Source organism: Manduca sexta, chromosome 7 (genome assembly GCF_014839805.1).
Source record: "Manduca sexta isolate Smith_Timp_Sample1 chromosome 7, JHU_Msex_v1.0, whole genome shotgun sequence".
In the NCBI taxonomy this organism is placed as follows: Eukaryota; Metazoa; Arthropoda; class Insecta; order Lepidoptera; family Sphingidae; genus Manduca; species Manduca sexta.
The window spans coordinates 3,842,421-3,867,368 of record NC_051121.1 but is presented as its reverse complement, the minus strand read 5'-3'; the positions used below and the strand labels follow the sequence as shown (position 1 = coordinate 3,867,368).

At 35.7% G+C, this 24,948-nt stretch overlaps 3 protein-coding genes across 5 annotated transcripts; all 3 read right to left on the bottom strand.

Moving 5' to 3' along the window:
• Positions 1–1,617: 1,617 nt before the first annotated feature.
• Positions 1,618–2,323, bottom strand: LOC115447728. The gene has a single exon (XM_030174937.2). The coding sequence runs from the start codon at positions 2,171–2,173 to the stop codon at positions 1,760–1,762; it is 414 nt and encodes a 137-aa protein (XP_030030797.2). The 5' UTR covers positions 2,174–2,323; the 3' UTR covers positions 1,618–1,759.
• A 4,453-nt stretch (positions 2,324–6,776) lies between these two features.
• On the bottom strand, positions 6,777–15,664 carry LOC115447727. Of its 3 annotated transcripts, XR_005114099.1 has the most exons (4): positions 14,178–15,664; positions 10,429–13,032; positions 9,159–9,967; positions 6,777–8,305 (listed from the first exon to the last, which is right to left on the bottom strand). XR_005114099.1 is itself a non-coding variant. In XM_037447745.1 (3 exons), the coding sequence occupies exons 2-3, from the start codon at positions 9,951–9,953 to the stop codon at positions 7,838–7,840; spliced, it is 1,263 nt and encodes a 420-aa protein (XP_037303642.1). In that variant the 5' UTR covers positions 9,954–9,967; positions 10,429–12,556; the 3' UTR covers positions 6,777–7,837. The 3 variants fall into 3 exon arrangements, 2 of the variants coding, with proteins under 2 accessions (XP_037303642.1, XP_030030796.2); XM_037447745.1 differs by lacking the exon at positions 14,178–15,664 and having other exon boundaries at positions 10,429–12,556; XM_030174936.2 differs by lacking the exons at positions 10,429–13,032; positions 14,178–15,664 and having other exon boundaries at positions 9,159–10,381.
• A 4,002-nt stretch (positions 15,665–19,666) lies between these two features.
• LOC119193865 lies at positions 19,667–23,234 on the bottom strand. The gene is made up of 2 exons (XM_037447744.1): positions 22,097–23,234; positions 19,667–20,375 (listed from the first exon to the last, which is right to left on the bottom strand). The coding sequence occupies exons 1-2, from the start codon at positions 22,952–22,954 to the stop codon at positions 19,929–19,931; spliced, it is 1,305 nt and encodes a 434-aa protein (XP_037303641.1). The 5' UTR covers positions 22,955–23,234; the 3' UTR covers positions 19,667–19,928.
• Positions 23,235–24,948: the final 1,714 nt, after the last annotated feature.

Here is a 24,948-nt window from a genome sequence, read left to right as displayed (position 1 = left end):
AGACGGTAGCGTGGAAGGTGGGCCTCATGCTGCCGTTAACGCCGGGTGCGTTAAGCAGGTGCTTCTTATTTTTTTGAAATTATTCGTGAATCTACCTATTCCCGCCGGAAACTGGTGGTAGAGTTCGCCTGGGCAGTTAGCACCCCAATGTTTATTTCGGCCGCCAAGCAGCAGTGTGTAGTCACCGTTGTGTACCGGTTTGAAGGACATTGTAGCCAGTGTAACTACTGGACATAATGAGACTTAACATCTCACTTCTCAGGATGGCGAGCGCAATGGAATACCAAACAATAATATGTAATTCAAAGTGTTGGGTGGTGTTCCACTGTTTATAGGGGGTGGTAACGCTTACCATCAGGCGAACAGCAAGCTCGTGTCGTCATTGCAAACAATAAAAAAAAAAGAAAGCGTATGGAACGATTTTTCAAGGCCATTTGCTCGGGGAAGGGTCTTAAGGTGATGTGGACATTTTAGTGAGGATAGAAAACTGTCGTAATAGGCACAAGAGGCGAGTATGCATAAATAAGGAATCGACTACACCGAGGTTGTGCTTGCAATATATGAGATAAAACTAAAAATAGATGATAATAGAAGGATAGATTGAGGGTACTTTAAACTGTCACTTGAATTCACAACGAGGGTTATGTACACTTCGTACAAAGTGGCAATTTATACTCTCTGCTTACCACTATAAATGATGCAGCGATATTGTTTATGTACATGTGTTTATGTTAAGTGATAATTGCACTAAATAATATTTAAGTTTTACTCACGTCTTACTAAATTAACTATTACTTTTTAATGGAGCTATTGTATGCATTTATACATAATATAGTTATGATAAAATTGTGTTATTATATGCATATCAGTAGTTTTGGTTTACGTTTACAAATTCTATCTGAAACTTATCAAAAATCTGTACCTCTACCAGCCTACGTTTATTTTTAGATTATCGAGATATCACGATGAACTTGATGTCAAAGGAAGCAAGGCAGAGGCGCTGTTTACGTATGACGGATATTTCATCACTACAATTATCAGTAATTAATTAGTAAAAAAAAGTTTAATTTTAATGTCTAGCATTCGCGTAAACATAAGAAATCATTAAACTTTGTAGGAATCAGCCGTAACATATAGCTATTTTTATCTTTTACATTTTTTTAATGTATGAATTGTGTCAGTCATTGTCAGGATTAAGTTTGACAATGACTGACACGTGTGGGCTCTTGAGCAATGTGGCTTGTATCATGATACATTTGATGTCAAAGGAAGCAAGATAGAAGCGCTGTTTACGCATGGTAGATGTTTAATCAGTACAATTATCAGTAATGCTGCAGATTTTATAATTCTTTGTACATACCTTTGACAACTTTGTCACAATACGGTATTTGATTTATTTTTGTTCTTTACTTTTATTAAATATTGACATCGTGTAAGTTATAGCACAGAAATACTTATTAATATCCAGAAATGATATGGTGTCAGCAAACGGACTTGTTCAGCATATTATTTTTATGGGATTAAAAATTAGAAAGCGACATATAATATGCTAAACCAACTACACTGTTGCGTTCCACAGCCCCATTTATACGACGACAGCGACTCCTATTTAAATATATGAATTAGAAGAAGAAAATACGAAGAATCATATTAGCAAATAGATATACCAAATAGTTATTATTTATTCAGTGCATAGTTTAATTATTTGTGAGAAATAAATATCTTTAATTAAAATTTTACAATTATAAAAAAGTCCAAACTAAATGAAACTGTCAATAATTCCTTCTAATCTCTTTTTGTATATTTGCTTATATTTATCATCGAATGTAAAAAGACCTTTCATATTAGCTTCTTTTTCTGCTTCATCTTCAGGCTCGTAATATTCTTCCATAGCATCTTTGACTTTCTTAGCATTGGAAGGTTGCATTACACTAAAAGTAGCTGACAGAACTAATGCGCCGAGCATACTCTTGGCGTATCTCTTCAAGTCAACGTCTAGCTGGTCTCTAGGGTACACGTAGTTGGCTTTCAAATAAAAGTTGTGGAGCCTTTCGTCTAACTCCGAGTGGTAGTAGTCGAGCCAGTCGTTGAAATGTTTCACACGACCTTCGTGGTCGCTGCAGGCGAAGATCATGAACATGAGATCGCCCGTAGGGTTGTTTTCTTTGACCATTTGGTAGTCTATTATCACTGATTCAACTGAATCTCCCTGAAAAATGCAAAAAAAAATAGTATATTATTTCTGCTATGTATTGATAAGAGTATAATAGAATCTAAATATTACGGACCTTTCAGAATACAGTATAAATGGCAGCAACAATTAAAAGGATTCTTTAAACTATAATACTACTAAATTATTTGCTCTTAACAGAATTTAGGGTGTTGACATTACACGCTAGGATCAGCGATATTACAAACCTTAATAATAACAGTATTGCGCGGAATTTTAACGACTTGGAGACGTTAGACCTTTGCATTAATATAATCATTTTAAGCAGAGTTGTATCATTATTGTCATTTTTATTCAGGGTTATAACTAATCACACTGTTTTAGTTTTTTCGTATTCTATGGACTGTCCTGTTTTATGAGTGTATGAGATAAATTATTATCATATAATACAGTTATTGTTATACATATGTCCAAACAAAAACACTGATAACAATTATGTAATATGAGTGAGAGTCTAATTTTTCTTTTAAGGTATTAATTATACATTCTATAGATTTTATAATTCTCTTGCCCGCACCCCACTGGACCGTGCAGCGAATTAAGAGTACCATTTGGAGCCAATTGCACATAATAATATAACCTTGTTTCAGGATATTCTAAATTACAGCGCTACCTTCAAATCTGAAGACCGGTTTATAATATCGGGCAGTGAAATTGGGTTTTTAACTCAGTATTAGCTCGAGGCCAAAAATTTGTTCCCTATTTGGCTCGCCTCCTATCATATCGCGGGACGGAGTACACATTAAGTGAATGAGTGTGTGTGTGTTTTTAGACTAACATTGACAGGGAGTTGTCAACAATATATAGCTACCTGACGCGATGGTCAATATTACATATTATCAAATTATCGAAAGCTCTTCAGTAAATCTAAGGCGCGAGTCTCACAGAAAATCGTGGGGCACAGTCATAGTATGGACGGGGCGCCGCGTCGTCGTAATTTTTTAAAACATATATAATAGTCGTGGCACGGACGTGCCGCTGGGCGCAGCGAGATATGACGGTTTTCAGCTGTCCGATTTTGACACTATAACATGTCTTCTTTCGAAGATGAAGATGTGTTAGCACTGGTGTATCTCGCTTATATACAGAGGGTTAATGCAATACTCTGGTCTATTATAATTATAGAGAACTGGTTGATTTTCAATTAAACTACAGAATTGAACGTTGAATACATATCGTCACGCATTTTCACTTATTATGCAATGATCTTCCTTCCCTAAACACGTCTCAACTACTCAAGGATGCAGGTAGTTTCGTGTGACAGCGACGCGCGAGTGCCGGCATTCGCGCCCCACCCTGCCCGCAGCCCCGTCCATTGGCGCTCGCAACGGTGCCCTGTCCTTTCTGTATGTCACAGAGTACTCTATAATATAGGAAACTGTATGTTTTAGAACAAGGCGCGCGCCATGAATGTGTCATGTCCGCGCCCTGTGGGCCTACCATTATCTCTTAATCCAACTCAGTACAGAGGGCCTACCATCATCTTTTATCGAGCGACTCAGTATTGATTCAGTTCAATATAGGTTCCTAAACTGAATCGGGTTATTTCGTACCATCATGTCATTAACTCGCTATCGCATTTGAGTCGGAACTCGGTGGATGAGTGAATGAAATTTGTCTCTGGTCTGTTCGCTACACAACAAATTAAAAAAGGATAGACCTATACGCACTGTACTTATAAGTGTGTTTCGCTTGTTCAATACTTCGAGTTCTGCGTTCCGAAACCTTAGTTAGTTATTTCCCGATAAGTTACTGTTTATTTTGGTTAAAAGCGAATAAATTAAAAATGACTAATATATACGAGCTGTTAATAAGTTAATTGAAAGGCGGGTATTAACTCGCTACAAACTTAATTTAATACCTTGATTTAGGTGAAAATATTTTATCGTTTTTGTTTTATCGTTTTTGTATTATTTTATCCTCTGGGCCTACCATCATCTCTTATTCCGACTCAGTTCAGGACTTAAACTGAACTGGTTCGCTATTTCGTACCATGATGTCGTCAAACACGACCAATATACGTCACCGCCTAATCAAGTTCAATATTGAATCGTAATCTACTATCATTCGACTAAACATTAACTGTCTCGGTGGCATAGTTCTACTTACACACGGTACGAGTACAACTACCGCGCTAAGGTACCGGGTTCGAATAACGGGTCGGGTCAAAAATATAATTGTGACTAATTTTTCCATAATAAAAAACAAAATACTCAGTCGCGGCTCCATCAGGATGTAGGCGGTGTAAAACGAAAAGTACGTAAATCCGTTGGTTCTTCGCCTGATCTGTCTGGTTATGTCGGATTGTCGTCTCACCGGATTATAAGAGTGAAGAAACAGAGAGTGCACCTATGTATTATGTAGGTAGACGTTGACTTTCAGGCCGAAATTGGATAATGCCTTGACTAATTCGGCGTGGCAGTAGTCGAACCAGTCATGGAAGACATTACTGGGTCAAGTCATGCAGTTGAAGATGAGGTACATTATGTCGCAGCACGGATTGCTTACTTTGGATAGCTGGTAGCTATCATGACTGATTCTTGAAGCGTGTCTCTCTGGAAAGTGAATATAAATCGGTTAAATATTTTAATAAAGTCAGTAATAAAGAAATGTGTTGGTCTAGTCATACTGTCAGAAAATAGGGACTGTAGAGCAGACTGAAGGACATTTAGACAAATTAAGTAAAAATATTTTATTGTTAGATACCCAACACTGTGCCATCTAAAATGCTACCTTCTATGTATATTTTAAGTTGTCATTTATGCTTATTGGTCGAGTATATCGTCGGGTATATTATATATTGTAGGATTTTTATTAAGTGCAGTGAAACTATGCTAATATTTATACATGATGTTGTTGTAACAAGAATCACCTTGTTGGATGATTTAATGTTTTTATTCTTCATCTTGTGTTGACATCTTTGCAGCTGCAGCCAATGCGTGTACAAATTATCCCTTCAGGAGTTTCTTTTTCACCTTTCCCTCCACTATCGAAGCCGCTGAGTTTTCTAACTGACTAAAGTAGACAAACGCCTCAGCTCCACCATCCATGCTGGCCCACAAAACAAAAAAGTATATATCCAAAGCTTTGTGTTTTAGGGCGAATGATAAAGAGTGCATGCAGCGTTGCAAAGTATCTTAACACTGATCTGATGCATGCTTCAGGTAAAGATTTGAACCTGTCCAGCATGATGAAGTCCGGTACACGTAGATCTTCCAGGAGAATTACTTCGAGCGGAGGTTGCGATAGTGATCCGTAGCACTCTGCAAACCTTAACCTATTATCTTGATGTACATTTGCTTCTTCCTCCAATACCAGAAATTTCGGCAGAACTATATTACGTTAACTTAATAGTACTGAATCGTGGAGACCAGTAAACATACAGAATTTTAGTTTGATATATTCTATACTTCTTAAAATATCATTGGATTCATAACGCTCCACTTTCAAATACTACAGCAGGCTTTTTGAACAAAATTCTAATCTCCAGATGTTAAATCTTGTTGTATTTTTAAAAGGTTGTGCAATTACTATTGTTTCTTATACTGTTTCTTTATACGTAGAATCGGTTTTGAATGCGATGCTTTTAATATAAACTACAATTAGTTTCTTTGGTTCGATGTCAAACGATCGTAACCGCTACCAACGGATTTACACTGAAATGGAATAATCAGAAGTTTTATTGAAGTTAATATGCTTACAGGTTATTTTGACTGGTTTATTCTTACCTTTAATGCTTAGTTGCGCGTTCGGATACTTTGTAGGAATCAGCTGTAACTTATAGGTATTTTTATCTTTTAAAATGTATAAGTTATGTCAGTCATTGTCAGAAAAAGTTTGTCAATGACTGACTCGGGCGGAGACTTGAGCAGTGTGGCTTGTTAAGTGATATGTTATGTCAAAGGCAGCAAGACAGACGCGCTGTTTACATATGTCGAATGTTTAATCACTATATTTATCAGTAATGCTGTAGTTTTCTTAATTCTTTTTTGTATATAGCCTTGACGACTCTGTCACAATACGATATGTGGTTTATTTTTGTAAAAAACTTTTATTAAATATTGACGTCGTATAAATTCTAACACAAAAATATTTATTAATATCCGGTTAAAAATCAACAAGTTATTTCTGAATTATGGTAGAAGGAGTATAAGTGTCAAGAAATGAAAAAGAAGGCGCAATACGCGCACGTGACGTCATCAGGAAATATTATGCATGCGAAAAGAAGAGATGCAGTGATATCCCTTCTACGCGCCCACCCCTGCACATTACAATATTTTAAATATTAATTATTGATTAATTTCTTTACCAATTTTTAAGGAGTTTTCACAGAGGGGCATCTTTTTCGTGCTAATGGCATTACATATAAAATAACCTACAAATCAAACATAGGAAAGTATCTGCTTCTTCTAACGTTAATTTTAACTTAGACAGTAAAACAAAATATCACTTTTTTCCTACCAAAGACTTGCTTATTATGTATAGTATAATAATGTGTATAATCTTATATGGGTAGCATAGTATAAATAGTGAAAATAAAACGACGTTTATTGCTAAAATAAATTTTGTTACAAAATTAAAAATAAACATAAAAAAATATAGAAAATTACAAAAAAAATGCAATAGGAAGTGAATCAGCTTAACTGCTGCCTAAGGTACATAGTGTAGTATATTATCTTACGTAATAACATTTTTATTTCCCTTATTCTATGACATTTATATGAACTCCTATACACTTATAAATACATTTATTAGTAATCATACCATATTGTAGAAATTAGAAAGAAAAAAGTCGGACGTGATTGGCAATGCTTATTTTAATTTGTGTAGATTTTACGAAATACTACTAGCGACATCTAGCTGTAAATTTAGGTGTTTATTGTAAAATTTTATGATATCATATCTTTTAGCTACATAGGTGGCGCTAATCATGCTTCTGATCACTTACAATCTTATTGAGTATTGAGTAACGATACTCTCAATTATCTTCATAGTGATAATATGTCTCCACCGACTTTGGTCTTTTGTCTGATGAATTGCTGCATTTATGGAGACATTAAATGCATCGGAAACATGGTCTATCCATCTTTTGGGGTTTCATCCCGATGATCTTGCCTTCCAACTTTCAGACCATGCGCAGCTGATCCAGGTTGTCTGTTTCGCGTCTGGCGATATGTTTAAAGTACTTTAAGGTTCTGAACAAACAGGTCGCAGAAAGCCTTTGCCTTTGTTCGAAATGCAGTTGTTTTAGGATAGACACGCTAATTCGTTGTGTAGTCAGCGGTATTCTGAACATCTTGCGCCAACACCACATTTCATACGCATCTGTTCTTCTTCTGTCTGATGCTGATTACTTTGCTTAGACGGATACTATACTTCAAACCGGTACACCACTACAGGATTTTATTAGTGGCTTCACTTTAAAGAATCGCTGTTGCCTGTCTTGTATTGTGTATTGATTTTCCTTGATATTTTAAGTAAAATAAAATACTACGTAATGATAGGACAATGTAAAAATCATAATTTCAATCATAATATTACACTCCTTGCCTACTTACTAAATAAATGTTTAAATTGTTTATGTAAGTAAATTAATAAAATATATTTTTATACCAGTCCAAACATCATAAAACTGTCAACAATTCCTTCCACCCTCTTCCTAAACATTTGTATAAAGTTGTCATCGAATGTCATCAATTCTTTAAGTAAAGCTTCATTTGCTTCATCATCAATAGGTTCGGCAAAACGCTCCATAGAATCCTTCATCTTTGCAGCATTGGCAGGGTTCATAACACTAATCGTAGCCACCATAACTATTATGCCTAGCATAAACTTAGCGTATCTCTTCAAGTCAGCATCTAGTTGGTCTCTAGGGTACACGTAGTTGGCTTTCAGACCAAAGTCGTGGAGCCTTTTGTCTAACTCCGAGTGGTAGTAGTCGAGCCAGTCGTTGAAATGTTTCACTCGAGTCTCGTGGTCGCTGCAGCCGAAGATCATGTACATGAGATCGTACGTGGGGTTATTTTCTCTGCTCAATTGGTAGTCTATCATCACTGATTGCTCGAGCGAGTCTCCCTGAAAAATATAAAAGTAGATTGTATGACTTCTGTTATTTGTACGAGTATTACAGAAGCTAAATATAACTGAATAAGTTGGATTACAGTAGAAATAGCAGCAAACAATTGGAGATAAAACTAAAGAATTACTAAGATTTTAAGTTTATTAACATTACACATCAATATTGGATACATTTGTAGTTTTGATATCACTAACATATAGAAGAGTAAGATAAAATCCTTTAACAAACAGCAAGCATTTTCAAGAAATTCTTGAAACTGTCACCTATGCACATTACAAAACAAAGTCACCTTTTCTGTCTGTCTGTATGTTATCGATTTTCTCAAAATCTACTGAACCGATTTTTATGAAATTTGGTATGGATAGTTTAAGACCCTGGGACGGCTACTTTCTATCTTAGGAAAATATATAGCTGGACTTTTGTCTCGTAAAACTCCTACACGCGGGCGAAGCCGCAAGTAAAACCTAGTAATTTATACAATTGGCAGATTAGTATGTCATATTTCCTGTAAGGTGTAAGGGCGTATAAGTACGGGAAAATATATATTATGATTTTTTCGATGTTATATTAACAGTTTGCTTTAATATAAAAAGTTATTACTTCATTGTTTTATACCCTTTCCTTAGTTTTAATAAAATTTATAATCAAAAGAAATATTATCTTGATATGGATTCATAATAATATTGATAACATGTCATAATTTGTTTTACATTAAGTATTTTACAAGAACTAAAATATTTAATGTCAGATAAGATAAGAAGCTGACGATAGCAATGATTGGCTTTTTTCTTGCTCCAAAGTCTAACCGGACCTGTGAGTCATATTTATTCAGAGTTATATAATACTTACATTATATTTGAATAATATGTTGTTAGTCCATGAATCTCCTTGTTGGATGACGGAGTGTTTTGCGCCTTTAACCTCTTTCGATATTTTGGAGGCCAGTGGGATAGCTTGGCTTACACATTCCTTTAGATACCTTTTTCTATCTTCTCCATCAACCGTCATAACGGCTGTATTTTCTACATGGGAAAAGTATGCAGTTATGTCAGGCCGTTGATCCATTTTAGTCCACGTATCAACAAGATTCTTTTTATATTCATTAAATGTTCCTGGCTCTTTATATTTAAGAGCGAAAGAGAGGGAATGAAGAATAGCGAAGTTTTTCAGCACTGACCTGATGCATTCGTCGGATAGTGGGGTGAATCTATCCATCATGCTGAAGCCTTCTACTTGCATGTCTTCCAAAAGGATCACTTCATTCGGTGGTTCGGATAGCGATCCGTAACACTTTGCAAACTTTAGTCTGTCATTTTTATGCAAATCTGCTTCTTCTTCAAACTGTTGATATTTAGGAAAGATCAAAGTATACATAATATGTTCGTTTCTGAATAGTTGTTCTACTTCTGTGGCCATCCTTATCCCTTCATGTTGTGGCGCAATTTTTGCAATCATTCTAAATTCTCCATGTTCGTTTTTGACGATGACTCTTTTAACATTGGCTATGTAGTTGTCTCCCGCTTTGCCAACTGCTTCAATAGTCACTTTTGTGTCTTGATATCCTCTTTTTTCTAAAACATCGCGAATGAAAGCCAGCTGGGCCTCACTCATATTATCAATTTCACCTTCGAATTGGAGTCCCATGTTGCCGGTGTGACCTGTAGTGAAACTTGTTGAAAACAAAACAGCATTCCATATAATCAGTTATCGATTTATCGAATATCATGTTTATTTATTAAGCATGATTAATGTTTTTAGTATTCGTTTATTGTTGATTAGATAAAAAGTTGCCACGAAATACTAAATGCTTACATATGTGTAATATTTATTTTAATATATGTATATTGTACATAGTATCACGCATTTATGTCATAAGGGTAGGTATTGATTTTTTTAACTCTCCCAGTGACCGTCCTGAGCCGAGGTTCGTAACCCGTTAATGGGTTGCCCTCAACATGGTCACTTAATTTTCAAGGGTTGCGAGCGCCTAAAGAGCTCACCCAAAAGTCCGGTGTGTTTGTATAATCCGGCCTTAGCCAGGCTAAGAAACGTAGGGTTTCGTTAAAAAAAGTGCATGCTTACTACTACTTGGCGGTAGAAATAGACATTGCGGTGGTACCTTAACCTTTGATAGAGATGATCTACCGGCTATTAACTATACTCCGTCCAACTATTTATTTTATTTTTGACAGCTCGAATACTAATCAATATGCGATGATGAATTACAGATTCGATTTCTTATAACAATCGATATTATTTGTAAAAAACTTTTAATCGATTTAAGACATTGAAAAATTATATAAGTTTTGCACAACATATAAATTATTTTATAAACATGCCCAGACGTTTAAATGGATATATTTTATGTAATATAAACTATATATGTGAAACACTATGGTAAACGTACTTATTTATTATTTGGCACCATGAAGTAATCATAATATATTTGCCGACATCGAGTTGATTTTTAAAGGAGAGTGCTAACGCCATCTATCGGTGTGTGACGGAATCATTAAGTTGATTTTTAAAAAAGAATGACAACGCCACCTACCGGCGTTCGACAGAATCTACGCTACACAGTGAAATGGGGGTATCAGGTGAAATATCAACGGTCGGCGAGGTAGCCGTTCAGTTGGTTGTGATCAAGTGTGCGAATAACATCAACTGGCAATAGTGCTGTATGCGGGAAGACTGTCTCACGTTCCGTAGTTAGTTTGCGTGATAGACTGGCGAATTATAAATGTTTTGATATTAAAACTATAACCACTAAAACTTGCTTTGTTGTTATTTTTGATCCAACCTATGACCGTATACGCCCACGACACTTAACTGTAACTAGCTATGGAGAATGATAACGAAAATACACCATGTTTTCCTATATTAATGTATATTTAAATATTTAATTACACTGCCACCTTTTTTCAAGGCACAAGGAATAAATAACTTTGTAACACAATCTGTGGGCTCAATAAATATCGTAACTAAAGAGAGAGTCACTTCACTATTGAACAGAAAAAACTGCATCCATGAAAGTATTATATGTTTTTTCATCTATAATTTCCTGAGATAATTTCCTTGACAATAATTATTGATTTTCATAGACGTGCTTATGTCAAAAGTAAAATAAGTGGTTGGACGGAGTATAGTGACAACTTCCGTAATTGGCTAAATCAAGGCTGTCCCAATATTGAAAGTGGATACAAATTTTGCATCTAAGTCCGCCTGCTGGCCAGATATCAGTGGGTATATGTTTGGTAAATTCATGACAAAAATGTTAACTGCAGGGGTTTTTGAGCTACTGATTTTGCAAAGTTTGACGACAAATCAGGCAGAGGACTCTTCGCGGGCAAATGCAAATGCGTCAGCAGGCCACATCGTGCTCCGCGAGCCTGGGGGGTAAACTATGCTAAAAAATGATTAAAGCGACCCTGATGTCTGCGATTAGCAAATTAAGTTTATTTTTTCGAAAAATAAAATCCTTTTCCACGTTTCCTTCTCTGCTACCAAACAATTCGTCAAAAATTTTATCATTGTAATTCTATGGTGATGATCGCGACTTTGCCTGCATAAAAAACCTCTCTTAATGCAATAGTCCCAATATGTAATAATAATATTAAAAACATTTATAGTACACAATACACGAATAATAGATTTTCGGAGAGAAAAAAGCACAAGAAAACATAAAATGAACATTAAAACAATCTAGAATAGTATAAGTTATTACAAACATAACATGAAAAAGTTTCTTATAAACTAACGACCAATAACAACACTAGAATCTAAAAACAAACACTGCACGTCTGCCATAGCTACAAAACGGACTCTCTTCCGCCACACTAAATGCCGCTTAGCGAAGCGAGACGGAGCGTCGCAAAACCACTTATGCGCACAACGTTCATTATAGATCGATATAAAAATATAGTTAAAAAAATCCTACTTTTCAAATGTGCCTTGTTCCGAATGACATGGTATGAGCAAACAGGCCTATTCAGCATAATATGATTTTTGCGGGATTAAAAATAAGAAAGCGACATACATATAATATGCTAAACTACATTGTAGCGATCCATAGCTCCATTTGACAGAGCTCGTATTTAAATTAAATATCAGAATTAGATAAAGATCATATTAGCAAATAGGTATACGAAATATATTCATAGCCTTAATTAGGCTTCATTATAATTATCTTCCTTAATAATCAATATATGGTTTAATTATGTATGAGAAATAAATAACCTTAATTAAAATTTTATATTTTTTACAACAGTCCGAACTTAATAAAACTGTCAGTAATTCCTTCCAATCTCTTCTTGTATAATTGCTTATATTTATCATCAAATGAAAGAAAATCTTTCATCATAGCTTCTTTTTCTGCTTCGTCTTCAGGTTCGTAATATTCTTCCATAGCATCTTTCAGTTTCTCAGCATTGGAAGGTTGTATTGCACTAACAGTCGCTGACAGAACTAATGTACCGAGCGTAATCCTGGCGTATCTCTTCAAGTCAGCGTCTAACTGGTCTCTAGGGTACACGAAGTTGGCTTTCAGACCAAAGTCGTGGAGCCTTTTGTCTAACTCCGAGTGGTAGTAGTCGAGCCAGTCGTTGAAATGTTTCACACGACCTTCGTGGTCGCTGCAGGCGAAGATCATGAACATGAGATCGTTTGTTGGGTTGTTTTCTTTAACCATTTGGTAGTCTATCATCACTGATTCAACTGAATCTCCCTGAAAAATGCAAAAAAATAGATTACTTACTTCCAATATTGATAAGAGTATTATAGGATCTAAATATTGCTGACCATTCAGAATACAGTATAATGAGTAGCATTAATTAATACTTAGAAGTATTTTTGAACAAAAAATATACTAAATTATTTGCCATTAACAGAATTTAGGGTCTTGACATCACACGTTAGGATCAGTAACATTACAAACCCTAACTTAACGATAACAGTATTGCGCGGAATTTTTACAACTTGGAAACGTTAGACCTTTGCCCATTATTATCATTTTACGCAGAATTGTATAATTAAAGTCATTTTTATTCAGGGCTATAACTAATAGCACTGTTTATGTTTTTTTTCGTACTCTACAGGTACACTGTCCTGTTTTATGAGTGTATGAGATAAATTATTATTATATAATATAGATATTGTTGTATGTCCTAATAGAAACACTGATACAATTCTGTAATATGAGTGCGTGCCTAATGTTTCCATTAAGGTATTTCTGCATTCGATAGCTTTGCTAATTCCCTTGCCCCCTAACTACTAGACCATTCAGCATTATGATTATCGTTTGGAGCCAATTGCATTGAGAACTTGGGTTCTAGTCTTGGGCAGTGATATTGGGTCTTTCAACTCAGTATCAGCTCGAGGTCAAGAATTAGTCCCCGATATGGCCCGCCCCCTATCATATCACGGGACAGACTACACACGGTGATAATTGAGTGCACCAGTTGCGGCTCTGCCTACCCCTTCAAGATTAAGTAAATGAGATGTGTTTGTTTATAGACTGCCATTGGCAGGGAGTCAACAACGAAATAGACGCGATGGTAAGTATTACATATAATCAAATTATCGAAAGATATTAAGTAAATCTAAGAGAAAACGTAAAGTGAAGTATTTAGTTAGTACAGTTGTAGAGATTGCTACGAAATCGTATTTAAACCATTATTTCTTGCTAAGCTAGTAAGTTATATTCCCAGATGAGTATTGAATCTGTTTTTAACGCGCGATGTACATTTCCAGCCGAGTTACAATAAACTAAACACCCCACTGCACTGACCCGTCTGGCTTTACAACGCGTGTTTCGTCGTCTTATATAGATAATAGGTTAATTTCGTTTTCAAGATTAATATTAATACTTACATCAAATTTAAATAATATATTGTTAGTCCAAGCATCTCCTTGTTGGATGACGGACTGTTTCGAACCTGCGACCTCTTTTAACATCTTGCTGCCCTGCGCCGAACTATAGGTAACACATTTATTTAAATGCCTTTTTCTCACATCTCCTTCGACCAAGGCAGCGGCAGTATTTTCTATATGGGATAAGAAATACAGTACCTCTGGGTGTTCGTTTACATTTGCTGCCGTGTCAACAAGATTCTTTCTATATTCATTGAATGTTTCTGGTTCTTTATATTTAAGTGCGAAGGAAAGAGAATGCAGAATGGCAAGGTTTCTCAACACTGACCTGATGCACTGATCTGATAGTGGCGTGAATCTATCCAACATGCTGAAGCCTGCTACATGCAAGTCTTCCAAAAGGATCACTTCATGCGGTGGCTCGGATAATGAGCCGTAACATTCTGCAAATTTTAGTCTGTCATTTTTATGTAAATCTGCTTGTTCTTCAAACTGTTGATATTTAGGAAGGACGGACGTATAGAAAATATGTTCGTTTCTGAAAAGTTGCAGTAAAGATGCGGAGGCCCTTAAGTCTTCATGTTGTGACGCAATTTTCGCAATCATTCTGAGTTCTCCATGTTCGTTTTTAGCAATTACTCTTTTAACATTGGCTAAGTAGTTGTCTCCTGCTTTACCCACTGCTTCAATAGTTATTTTGGTATCTTTATATCCTCTTTTTTCTAGGACGTCGCGAATGAAAGCCAGCTGGACCTCACTGATATTATTAACTGCACCTTCGAACTGTAGTACCATCTTGCCGGCCTGAATTGTAGTGAAACTTGATTCAAATACAGGCGCATTTATATAATAATTTATCTTAGCGATAATCAATATGAATCATTTCTCGTTCAATATAATATGTATCATGTTCTTAATGACTTGTTTAGCGTTGATTCGTATAATACACACTATCTTCAGCTATGTATCTTCCAACGTTTATTCGATCGTTGAATCATGTTACCTTAATCGTCAAGTAATAATATTATTTTATCGTTGTTCTTCTACATTTAAGTTGCCAACAAGATCAGTAGGCGATGCATGACGTTTTGTTAGTAATCGCATTATCTAATCACGTAATATCTCTTTTTTTTATCGAAGTTCGACAAAGCTGCTTCCCTGCACCTGGTATTAGGCGAAGTGTAGCTCAAAGAAAGTGAATATGAGTAGATATTGATATACTGTTTTATAAAATACAATTAAATAATACAACATATTTTTTCAGCTTTAGTCAAACAGTGAGCAATAATATTTTTTTAATCGACAATGAAAATACATAATCAATAGATGTAGATAAATTCGTTAGTTTATTTCGTTTTTAATTTCATTTTTTGATCCAAATCTATGTCTTATATAGGGTGTCCCAATAAATAGTATCAAGCGGAGGTCCAGAGATAGAGCACCTCTTGGGGTATCCGAATCGTTTTCGAGTTATGATATTTTTTAGAATATCGGGAATTTAGAATTTGAACAGTTATGTTTTTTTTAAAGTAGAATACTTCTTCGTTATTTTTTTGTTGCAACAAAATTTTCACTAGTTATACTTTTTTGTTAAAAACATCAGCTTCGTAAGTTTAATGAAAATTATGATATTTGCCATTAGATTACAATTTGTTTTATCGACTTATCATTCCGAAGGTTAAATAGTTTGTTAACTACCGATAATGACTGCAAGAAAGCTATGTGTTAGACATTTGGCATATTCTTAAGTTTAAGTTCAATTAATTTTGCATGATTTGTTCCCGCGGTTTAAAGGTTGTAAACGTGGGTACAAGTCTTTTACCTGCAATTATTATGGGCTGAAGGGATAAGAGGCTGAATTATTGCTATCTCTCGCACTTCAAATAACAATTACTTACTGACTTTTTGTTTTATTTATTTAATTTCAATTTATCTCAAAGAAATAAAATAGAGTAGGAGTTAAAAAGGGACGGCGAAACCCTATAAGTCCTTATAAATTCCATGTCTGAAATATTGCGATGAACGGATCGGATCCGTCGTCGAATCCGTCATTGGATCCGTAACGCTTCGTAGTATCGAAACGTACGATCCGTCATTCGAAACTATGGATTTCGTTTTTCGAAGTAAGCCCCCTGGTCTCTGACACAACCGCCAATTGAGAAATCCTGTAGATGTTAGTCAAGGCTCATTATGAATATATTTTTTTATATATTATAAATATTTTTATAGAGGATCTCATAACTATGTAGGAATCGTTGAATTTTGCAATTGCTTGTCATTCCTCCTTGAATTTCCCTACAAAAGGGACATTCTCGAATAGTGACTGTTGAACAGCGGAACTATTCGTTTCTTATAGTTTATCATTATTATCTATGTCTTTGATTTTATTATTTAAACACACATTTATCATATTCGTGGAAAGATAATCCGAAAAATATTTGGAGTGATTGATTGCTTTTAAGCAATCAACGCATTTGTTTTGAGAATTCCCATTGACGTATATTCTACCGTGTATATCGATTTACCTATTTAAAAACTACAAACATTGTACTGATTTTTGCTTTGGTGGTGAATTGCTGTATTCTGTATTAAAACTCATAGAAATATCGTATGTGATAGATTAAATAACGCCTTTATAATTTATTAAGTGGACTACACAGATCGTTATATCATTGGATTTTTTTTTTACTATTAGCAGAGGTTGCACTACATCGTGTAAAACAGTAACACACCGTTTTTATTTTCATCGTTTGGGAACCACTATAATAGATACAATATCAGCCAGTTAAATTGATACATAATATAATGCCTTCTATAAAAACTCTTTGAAAGGATGGACTTGTTGCTTCGTAATAGTATGAGCTCTACATCATTTTAAGCAAAATCACGTGATTTTATAAATTTACGCAAATGTTTGACGTCGAAATAAAATTATTTTACCCGTTTTTTCGCGGTATTTAATTTTTAACTAACTTCAAAAAAGCAGGAGTTCAATTCGACTGTTTTATTTTAATCTTTGTTACCTCAAAACTATTGACTGGATGAACCGATTTTGATGTTTCTTTTTTTATTTGAAAGCTTGTACTTTCCGAGCGATACTAATTTTAGAGTCGGTAACATCAGACATGGATAAAATTTAACACACAGATAGCCTATTTATTGAATTTATTTATAAGTTACTTTCATTCCGGCAATTTGCATCTGGAGGTAATATTTAAATGGATTTTAAATTAGATTTGATATAAATGGATCGTAACAGTAATGGGCCTTTGTGGTAGGTGAGGTATATACGGAGAAGACCTCTCGCTGCTGGACGTGGTTGCTTCCATCTTCTGCAGCCAGGGGTCCTGGCGTATGGTGGTCCACTTCTGTGAGGTATTCATTTCGCAAAAGGCGAGTGACGAGAGGGATCGGAAGCGTGAGGATTCCTCCTGCCGCTAGAGGAAACGTAGGAGGCGTCGAGTGGACGACCGACCGTTTCTCTCGTCCTGTGAATTAGGAGCATTTGGAGAATTACCCCACGGTATTCTCTGCCTATCCTAAGAGGTGAGTAATAGTGGGACCGTAACCAACGGAATGGTGGGCAGCGTGTAATGCGCTGGACAGACACAAAAGACGTAATACGCGGCCGTGGCGCGGACATTTGTCTTTTACGCGACCCTTTCATACAAAATAAATAAAAACGTCGCGATGCAAAACATACAGATAAGTCAGAGCGCGGACATGACGCGTGCCCTATAGTAAAACACAGAAAAGATAGGGCACCGACGCGAGCGCCAATGGACGGGGGTGCGGACGGGGTGGGACGCGAGTACCGGCACTGGGAAGAGGGCACTAGTGGCCCGTGCCCAACAGTGGGACAGTATATAATGCAGAGTATTATATTAGCGAGATACACCAGTGCTAACACATTTATATCTTCGGAAAAAGACATGTTATCGTGTCAAAATTGGACAGCTGAATACCGTTATCTTTCGCGACGCCCAGCGTCACGACGGTGCCTCCTCTTTTCTATATGTTTTAAAAAGTTGCAACGGCGCGGCGCCCCGTCCGTGCCATGACTGCGCCCCACGTCTTTTCTGTGTGGCCCGCGCCTAAGGTAGTCCTCACGCCGTTGTTGACGCCAAGAGCGTCTTTCGGCATGCGGGGGCTTTTGAGAAGTAGTAGCCTACATACTTTAAATACTATTCGTCGTTTTCCTTTGTTTATTAGCGTATCCCGCAAGCCACTCATTGAAAATAAAATCTAATTAAGCAGTTAAAATTATGCACATTTTATTTTAAGTAACATTTTGTTTTTATTGCAAGAGCACACTAGAGTCCTAAGTTATTTACTTATGAAGTTTAGTTATTTCATATGATTAGTGTTACGTGGGCTTTTATCATGTAGTTATGGCAATATATCTATACCTACTATTAAGTAAAGGCGCAAGACAGACAAGAATGGCGTACCTTTGTGTCTACCCTCTGCCCCGCCGTGGAGCCTTAGGACCAGAAGAGAGATTACGTAAAGCTTAAGAGATTTTTCTTTGTTTGAAAGTACTTGTCTCAGGAACGAGGTTCGAAATGAAAAAATATTTTCGTTTTGCATAGCCAAGTGCTAAGTGTAATATAATATATATTTCATTCTTATTTATAATATAGGTAAGACTTTTCTAAAAATGGTCAATGCAATCAATAACAAAAAACAAAATATAAACGATTCCAAAAAGCTGAACAAAAAAAACTTGTGTTTGGCATAAGGATCTTTAAAAATAAAATTTCATTTAGATTGCCTTCCGGATTATAACTTTGCTGTCACTCAATATTTATTTAGAGTCAGTGCCAATCAGGTTGACACATAAATAAATGTACTAAAACAACTACCGACTCCAAAACAATTGTGCCTATATATAAAAACACGAATGATAAGATTACATTACATTTAAATTTACGCATATTTAATTGTAATTTATTTTTGTTAAATTTGTGAAACGTTGCTCTGACTACCCTTTACCGCTTAAAGTTACTTTATGGAAGTAGACTCTTTCAGTTTTGAATTATGATTATCCGCCTTTAAAAAAAAACAATACCGAGAATGAACCAATTAAAATAAATCATTTATAAGCATGTCAGAAAAATCTTTGGTTTTGATTGTCCATTTTCGCAACGGGTCGTAAATCTACCGGGATTGTCCATTTAAAACAGTGTTAAATAAAGTAGGAATTTAACTATACAGTAATATGTATTTGTACCATATTTTATTAATAAATTTATAGTATTTAGCATTATTACTAATGCAAAATCTCTTTTTTTTATATTTTTTTGTTTGAAGGCACGTTGAGATAGCCTTAGGCTTTTATTACATTGTATTGCAATCGCAGTTCACTATATTCTAACGTTAATAATGAAAATCTATAAACAGAGAAATAATTCTGAAATATTTTAATGTATGAATTATTAAAAGCTATCATTTCCATATTCTTAATTAATGTCAAAATAAAATATCCATAGCAGTCAGTCGTATTTTTAATGCAATGTAATAAGAAAAAAATGGAAATTAAAAAATAATATTAGTATGAGATAGTCGCCCGGTCACAAGCCAATAATAAAATAAGCTGGGCTTTTTTCTGACCCAATATTGCCCGACTTGTAAGTCGGTCTTAAAATTTCGACGGCCTAAGCACACCACTTCGATACATTAATACAAAACACGTTCAAAAAATAAATAAACAAACATGACCCTTCTTAATTAAATAGGGTTTAATACATTCTACAATAACCCAAATTTCAATAAACTATCTACAAGCCCTTCTAATCTCCTTTTAAGAATCCGCGTGGTCTCGTCGTCGACTTGAAACAATTCACTTAGGGAATCAATGTCAACTTCTTCCTTCATAATTTCCTTCATTTTCGCAACATCCTCATTTTTCTTGGTTAGGCTGTGAGCTAAAATTATTGAAAAAGCGAACATGACTTTAGCATATCTCTTTAAGTCAGCATCTAGTTGGTCTCTAGGGTACATGTAGTTGGCTTTAAGACCGTGATTGGCAAGTGCCTTGTCCAATTCAGAATGATAAAAGTCAATCCAATCATGGAAATGTTTCAATCGAGATTCATGGTCCGTGCAGTTCAACAGCATGTACATTAAATCACAACAAGGGTTTGATTCTTTTGATATCTGGTAGTCTATCAATACGGATTCTTTCAGCGTGTCTCCCTGAAATGAGAAAACAAATTTAATAATTTTACAATTTATTCTGAAAATATATTTTGTCGCATGTACTGTTATAGGAACAACCTGACGTGCATTACAAGAGGCCTACACTCAGCATTAGGTGAATGTATAGGCTGAAGAAGACTAACTGTCATAATAATATGCTGACTTCCGCTACATCTAAACAGGCAGGAAGCCTAATAATTACCCTTTGGATTGGGGGTGTTAGGAAAATTCCACCAAGCTATCTCCTGCCTGTCGTAAAAGGTGACTAATAAGGAACTAATGTGTTGCATTTTGCCCCATGATGTGACAGGGGGCGAGACTTTTGCAATATTGGCGACGGCCATCTTATCAAATAGCGAGGCCCTACCCTTTGCCGGCCATACACACGTACATAAACACAACACTCTGCAGCGATTCTTCTCACTCAATCCACAATAAAACAGAAGAAAAAGAATATCAGCCATAACTTCTAGACTCCTGGTTGATAATGACGAAGAAACTTTCATAATTACTTGCCCCAGCCTTACAGCTGACGCAGTACAACTACGCCACCAAGTCAGTTATCAAAGATTAGAATGCTCATTAAAGCACTAGAACACCCATAAAGTCTTTATACCTACACCGATTTCATACGGTTGATACTCAGCGCCCTCCCCCGAGCTACTTGCCCTATCGATACTTATTTTATCAGTTGTCTTACAGTAAATATCAGCTTATATTAATAACTTCGTAACGAAGCAATAAAATAAGTAAGTGTTATTTTTCAAATTTTCGTTGGACTAGTCTCCATTCTTCTTATTCATTAGAAATGCTTGCAATATCGAAAATATATATTGCTTTCTTTCAAGAGAACAGTATTTCAACTTCGGTCAATGATGAAATGGCCATTATACAGAAAATATCGAGCTCGCTCCACAGCTTACATGTTCATATTGAAAAAATTATACACGAAGTCATGATCCTTCATTAAGATATCACTTGCTAAGTGGGTATCATTAACTATGAGGGACTTTCGAGAAACTTACGTGTCTTGTCTCTGTAGCCCTATTGGTTGCGCCATATTTCTAATTCATTCTTTATAAATTTTAACTTCGCATTTCCGGTCGCGTCAATCCAAATAGTGTCTTTTTTATTAATAATTAGGTGACACGACACGTGCATTTCCTTACCGCATCCCTTTCCCGCACATACCTTTCCAGCGAGCGAGAGCGAGAGCGCTTCGCTGGGAATTGGTTCCGCGAGTGCCCGCGCGCCGTACGGGGTGCGGGTGCAAAAAACACTCTTGTTCGCGCCCCGCAATGACATGGACACGATGACGTCGCTCGCATAATTAATTGAAAATTATCGGTCTGTGATGTTGTTTCCTTAATTAACTTCGTGTGAGTGTGCCTATCATAGATAGGGAGTGAAGTTTAGTTTAAGTGGTCGCCGCAAGCAGAAACACGAAGCCCCCAGCATCATACAGCCGAACCGCCGCCGCAGACGCCGTAAGGTACTGTGCTCCCATCCTTTAGGAGTTGCCTATATTTTCATTTCTATCCCGCAGGCAGCTCTAATCCTACAAGTGCGTGTCGTGTCCAGATACATTTTTCCCCCGCAAAATACAGTCCACTATTTTTTCTAAAGTAAAGAACCAGCGCCTCCACCTATAGTTCTGAATTTTCAAGGTAATATTTAACAATAGTAATGTTTGTATTAACACAAATATCAATACTTACATCAAATTTGAACAATATGTTGTTTGTCCATGAGTCGCCCTGCTGGATGACGGAATATTTGGAGCCTTCTTCTTGTTTCGCAAACTTTGTGCCCAGCGCGAGTCCTTGGAGAATACCGTCTTTTATAATCCTCTTCCTATGGTCTCCATCTACAAGCGTCATGGACATGTTTTGCATCATGCCGAAGTGCGTTGTTATTTCTGGTTTGGCTATTATATTAGCCCAATAATTATATAAGCTATTTTTGTATTCATTGAAAACTTCCAATTCTTTATGTTTTAGGGCGTAGGAGAGAGAGTGTAGAAGAGCAAAATTCCTCAGGACTGATCTGATGCATTCCTCGGATAATGGCTTAAATCTATCCAACATGATAAAGCCTGGTTCATTCATATCTTCCAGAAGGATTACTTCGTGAGGCGCTGCCATTGAAGCACCGTAGCATTCCGCAAACCTCAACCTGTCTTCCTTCAGCAGGTCTGCTTGTTCTTCCAGTTGTTGAAATTTAGGTAGAACCAATTTATACATAATAAGTTCATTGTTAAAAAGCCGATCTGTATCCATGGCACTTCTGAGATACTCATGTTGTGGCGCAATTTTCGCTATCATTTTAAATACTCCATTTTCGTTTTGAACCACAATTCTTTGGACATTGGCGACGTAGTTATCCCCTGCTTCTCCAACTGGTTTAAATGTTACTTTTGTGTCTTTGTAACCTCTTTTTTCTAAGACATCACGTATGAAAGCCAACTGAGGTTCACTAATATTGTCAATTGCACCTTCGAATTGTAGTCCCATGTTGTAGTCGCAAAGAGCCTTCAATGACAGTGGATTAGCTATGTAACATTTTATATAGAACATTTATCGCGTAGCTGATATGGTATTTATCATAGTAACAGATATAAAAATAATTACTCAACGATAAAAACGTTTTGAACATTTGTATGAAATAAATCGGGATGTATCAAAAAAAAATTGTAATCTGGGAAGTCTAGAAAGTTAAATAAAAATTTAGAAACGTACGAATAGAAGTAAATGCAGAATTATTTAACACAAACTTTGTGCTCTGTGCAAGCATCTCTGATATAATCTTGTGGGCCGCACTCGCGCTGATTAACCCGGCGCGTGCGAGCTACGCTAATGATAACTTCTCAAACTTTACAATTGAAATGAATAGATGGCGCTGGAATCAATTAAAGACGCCTGTGAACATTTGCTCTGCTTTAAAAAAATCGTGGAAGCTGCATCCGAGACATTCGCCTGTTTGATTACTGATTAGCAACTTAATCTTTAGCTATTCTGTATTTTTCTATGAAGCAGAATTACGTAAGTGCTATTATGCTCTGTCCATGAGAATGTCCCAAAAACATTCGACTCGTATATGGATGGCGTTTAATTTCGTATTTGTGATAATTGAGAGACCAGTGCCTCAGTCGCGTATTAGTATATAACATCACGCTATGACCAGTAGGAGCGGAGCATCAATGAAAAATGTTACAACACGGGGAAAAATTATTCCTTTTGCGAGAGATCCATGATGCAATCTACGAAAAAATCTAATTAAAAATTAAAATACTTTCTAAGGGAGCAAATATCCGGGATAAAAAATAGCCTTTATTATGTACCAAACTCCATCTGAATCCGTTCAGCGGTTAAGTTGTATTTATTTCTAACAAACATCTAAACATTTTCACGATCATTCTTAGTTATAAGTAAGATTTTGTTAAATCGTTAAGACAATCATTAAAAAAAAACAAGTAATTAACCGACTTAACGATGTTCAGTTAAAATCTAGTACAGACTCCAAAACAATTGTGCCAAAATATACGAACACGAATGACAAGATTACATTACATTTATAATCTTCACGCATATTTAAAAAAGTTGGACTAGTTTTTGAACTCGGTTTTATTTTTTGTTAAACTGTGAAACATTGGTCGTACTAGCCTATACCACTTAAATTTATTTTGATCCTTTTTATTTTTTTATGTTTGGGACAACAAACAATTACACAATTTGTATTTAATTAAATAGAACACATGTTAATAACATAAATATTTAATATGTACTCACTAATTTATCGAAAAAATGATATCTCATGATGTAGCGTAGCGAAAATACAAAATTGTGCTACTATTTTAATCTGATGTGGTGAGTTATTTAGTATTCCTTTGATACAGCATTTAAAATGATATGCATTATCTACAAATATAGCCACATCTAAGAATTGTTCATTATAACAGTTACACATGCACGGGGACAGTTTGTGGGGTATGACCCGATTGTAAACAGCTGGCCCGCACGCACCTCCCTTCGATGCACTTTTCTTGGAACAATGAAGCGCAGTTTTTTTTGTAGATCTGTACAGTCAAACTTATTTTGACATAAACGATATAAAACCATAATTTGAAGAAGAATTCCTCTTTTATAAAAGACAAAATATTTAATTTTTCTAGTAGCATTTAATATGGCAACCGCCACGGTAATATTTATAGTTGAGAGTTTTGAGGAACCTAAGTTGAACCCCCTCGCATTGTTCAGTATATTTGCTATAAAAGGGATTTCACATAGCACACGCATACTCCAGCTGGGATCGTATAAGTTAGAATTATAAGTAAAGAAGAGTAAATGCTTTCTAACATCATTAAAAGTTCGCATAGCAAATCCATGTATGCGTTAAGCATTATCAACTATTTTGTCAATGTGTGGATCCAGATGCAGTTTAACGTTCAGTACGATACCCAAATCCCGCACAACATCAACTTTTTTAAGCTTTCATTACATAGAGAGTAATTATAAGCTATGGGCAAACATTTTTAGAGAAGCTCATAAAATTACATTTTGTTACACTCAAA

What these genes read in the sequence shown, in the direction of transcription:
- LOC119193865 (XM_037447744.1), bottom strand. Translation starts at nt 22,954, where the DNA reads ATGTTCTATATAAAATGTTACATAGCTAATCCACTGTCATTGAAGGCT. An exon ending in ACATATTGTTCAAATTTGAT is followed by an intron (nt 20,376 to 22,096) that starts GTAAGTATTGAT and finishes TTCTCATTTCAG; the next exon opens with GGAGACACGCTGAAAGAATC.
- LOC115447727 (XM_037447745.1), bottom strand. Translation starts at nt 9,953, where the DNA reads ATGGGACTCCAATTCGAAGGTGAAATTGATAATATGAGTGAGGCCCAG. An exon ending in ACATATTATTCAAATATAAT is followed by an intron (nt 8,306 to 9,158) that starts GTAAGTATTATA and finishes TATATTTTTCAG; the next exon opens with GGAGACTCGCTCGAGCAATC.
- LOC115447728 (XM_030174937.2), bottom strand. Translation starts at nt 2,173, where the DNA reads ATGGTCAAAGAAAACAACCCTACGGGCGATCTCATGTTCATGATCTTC.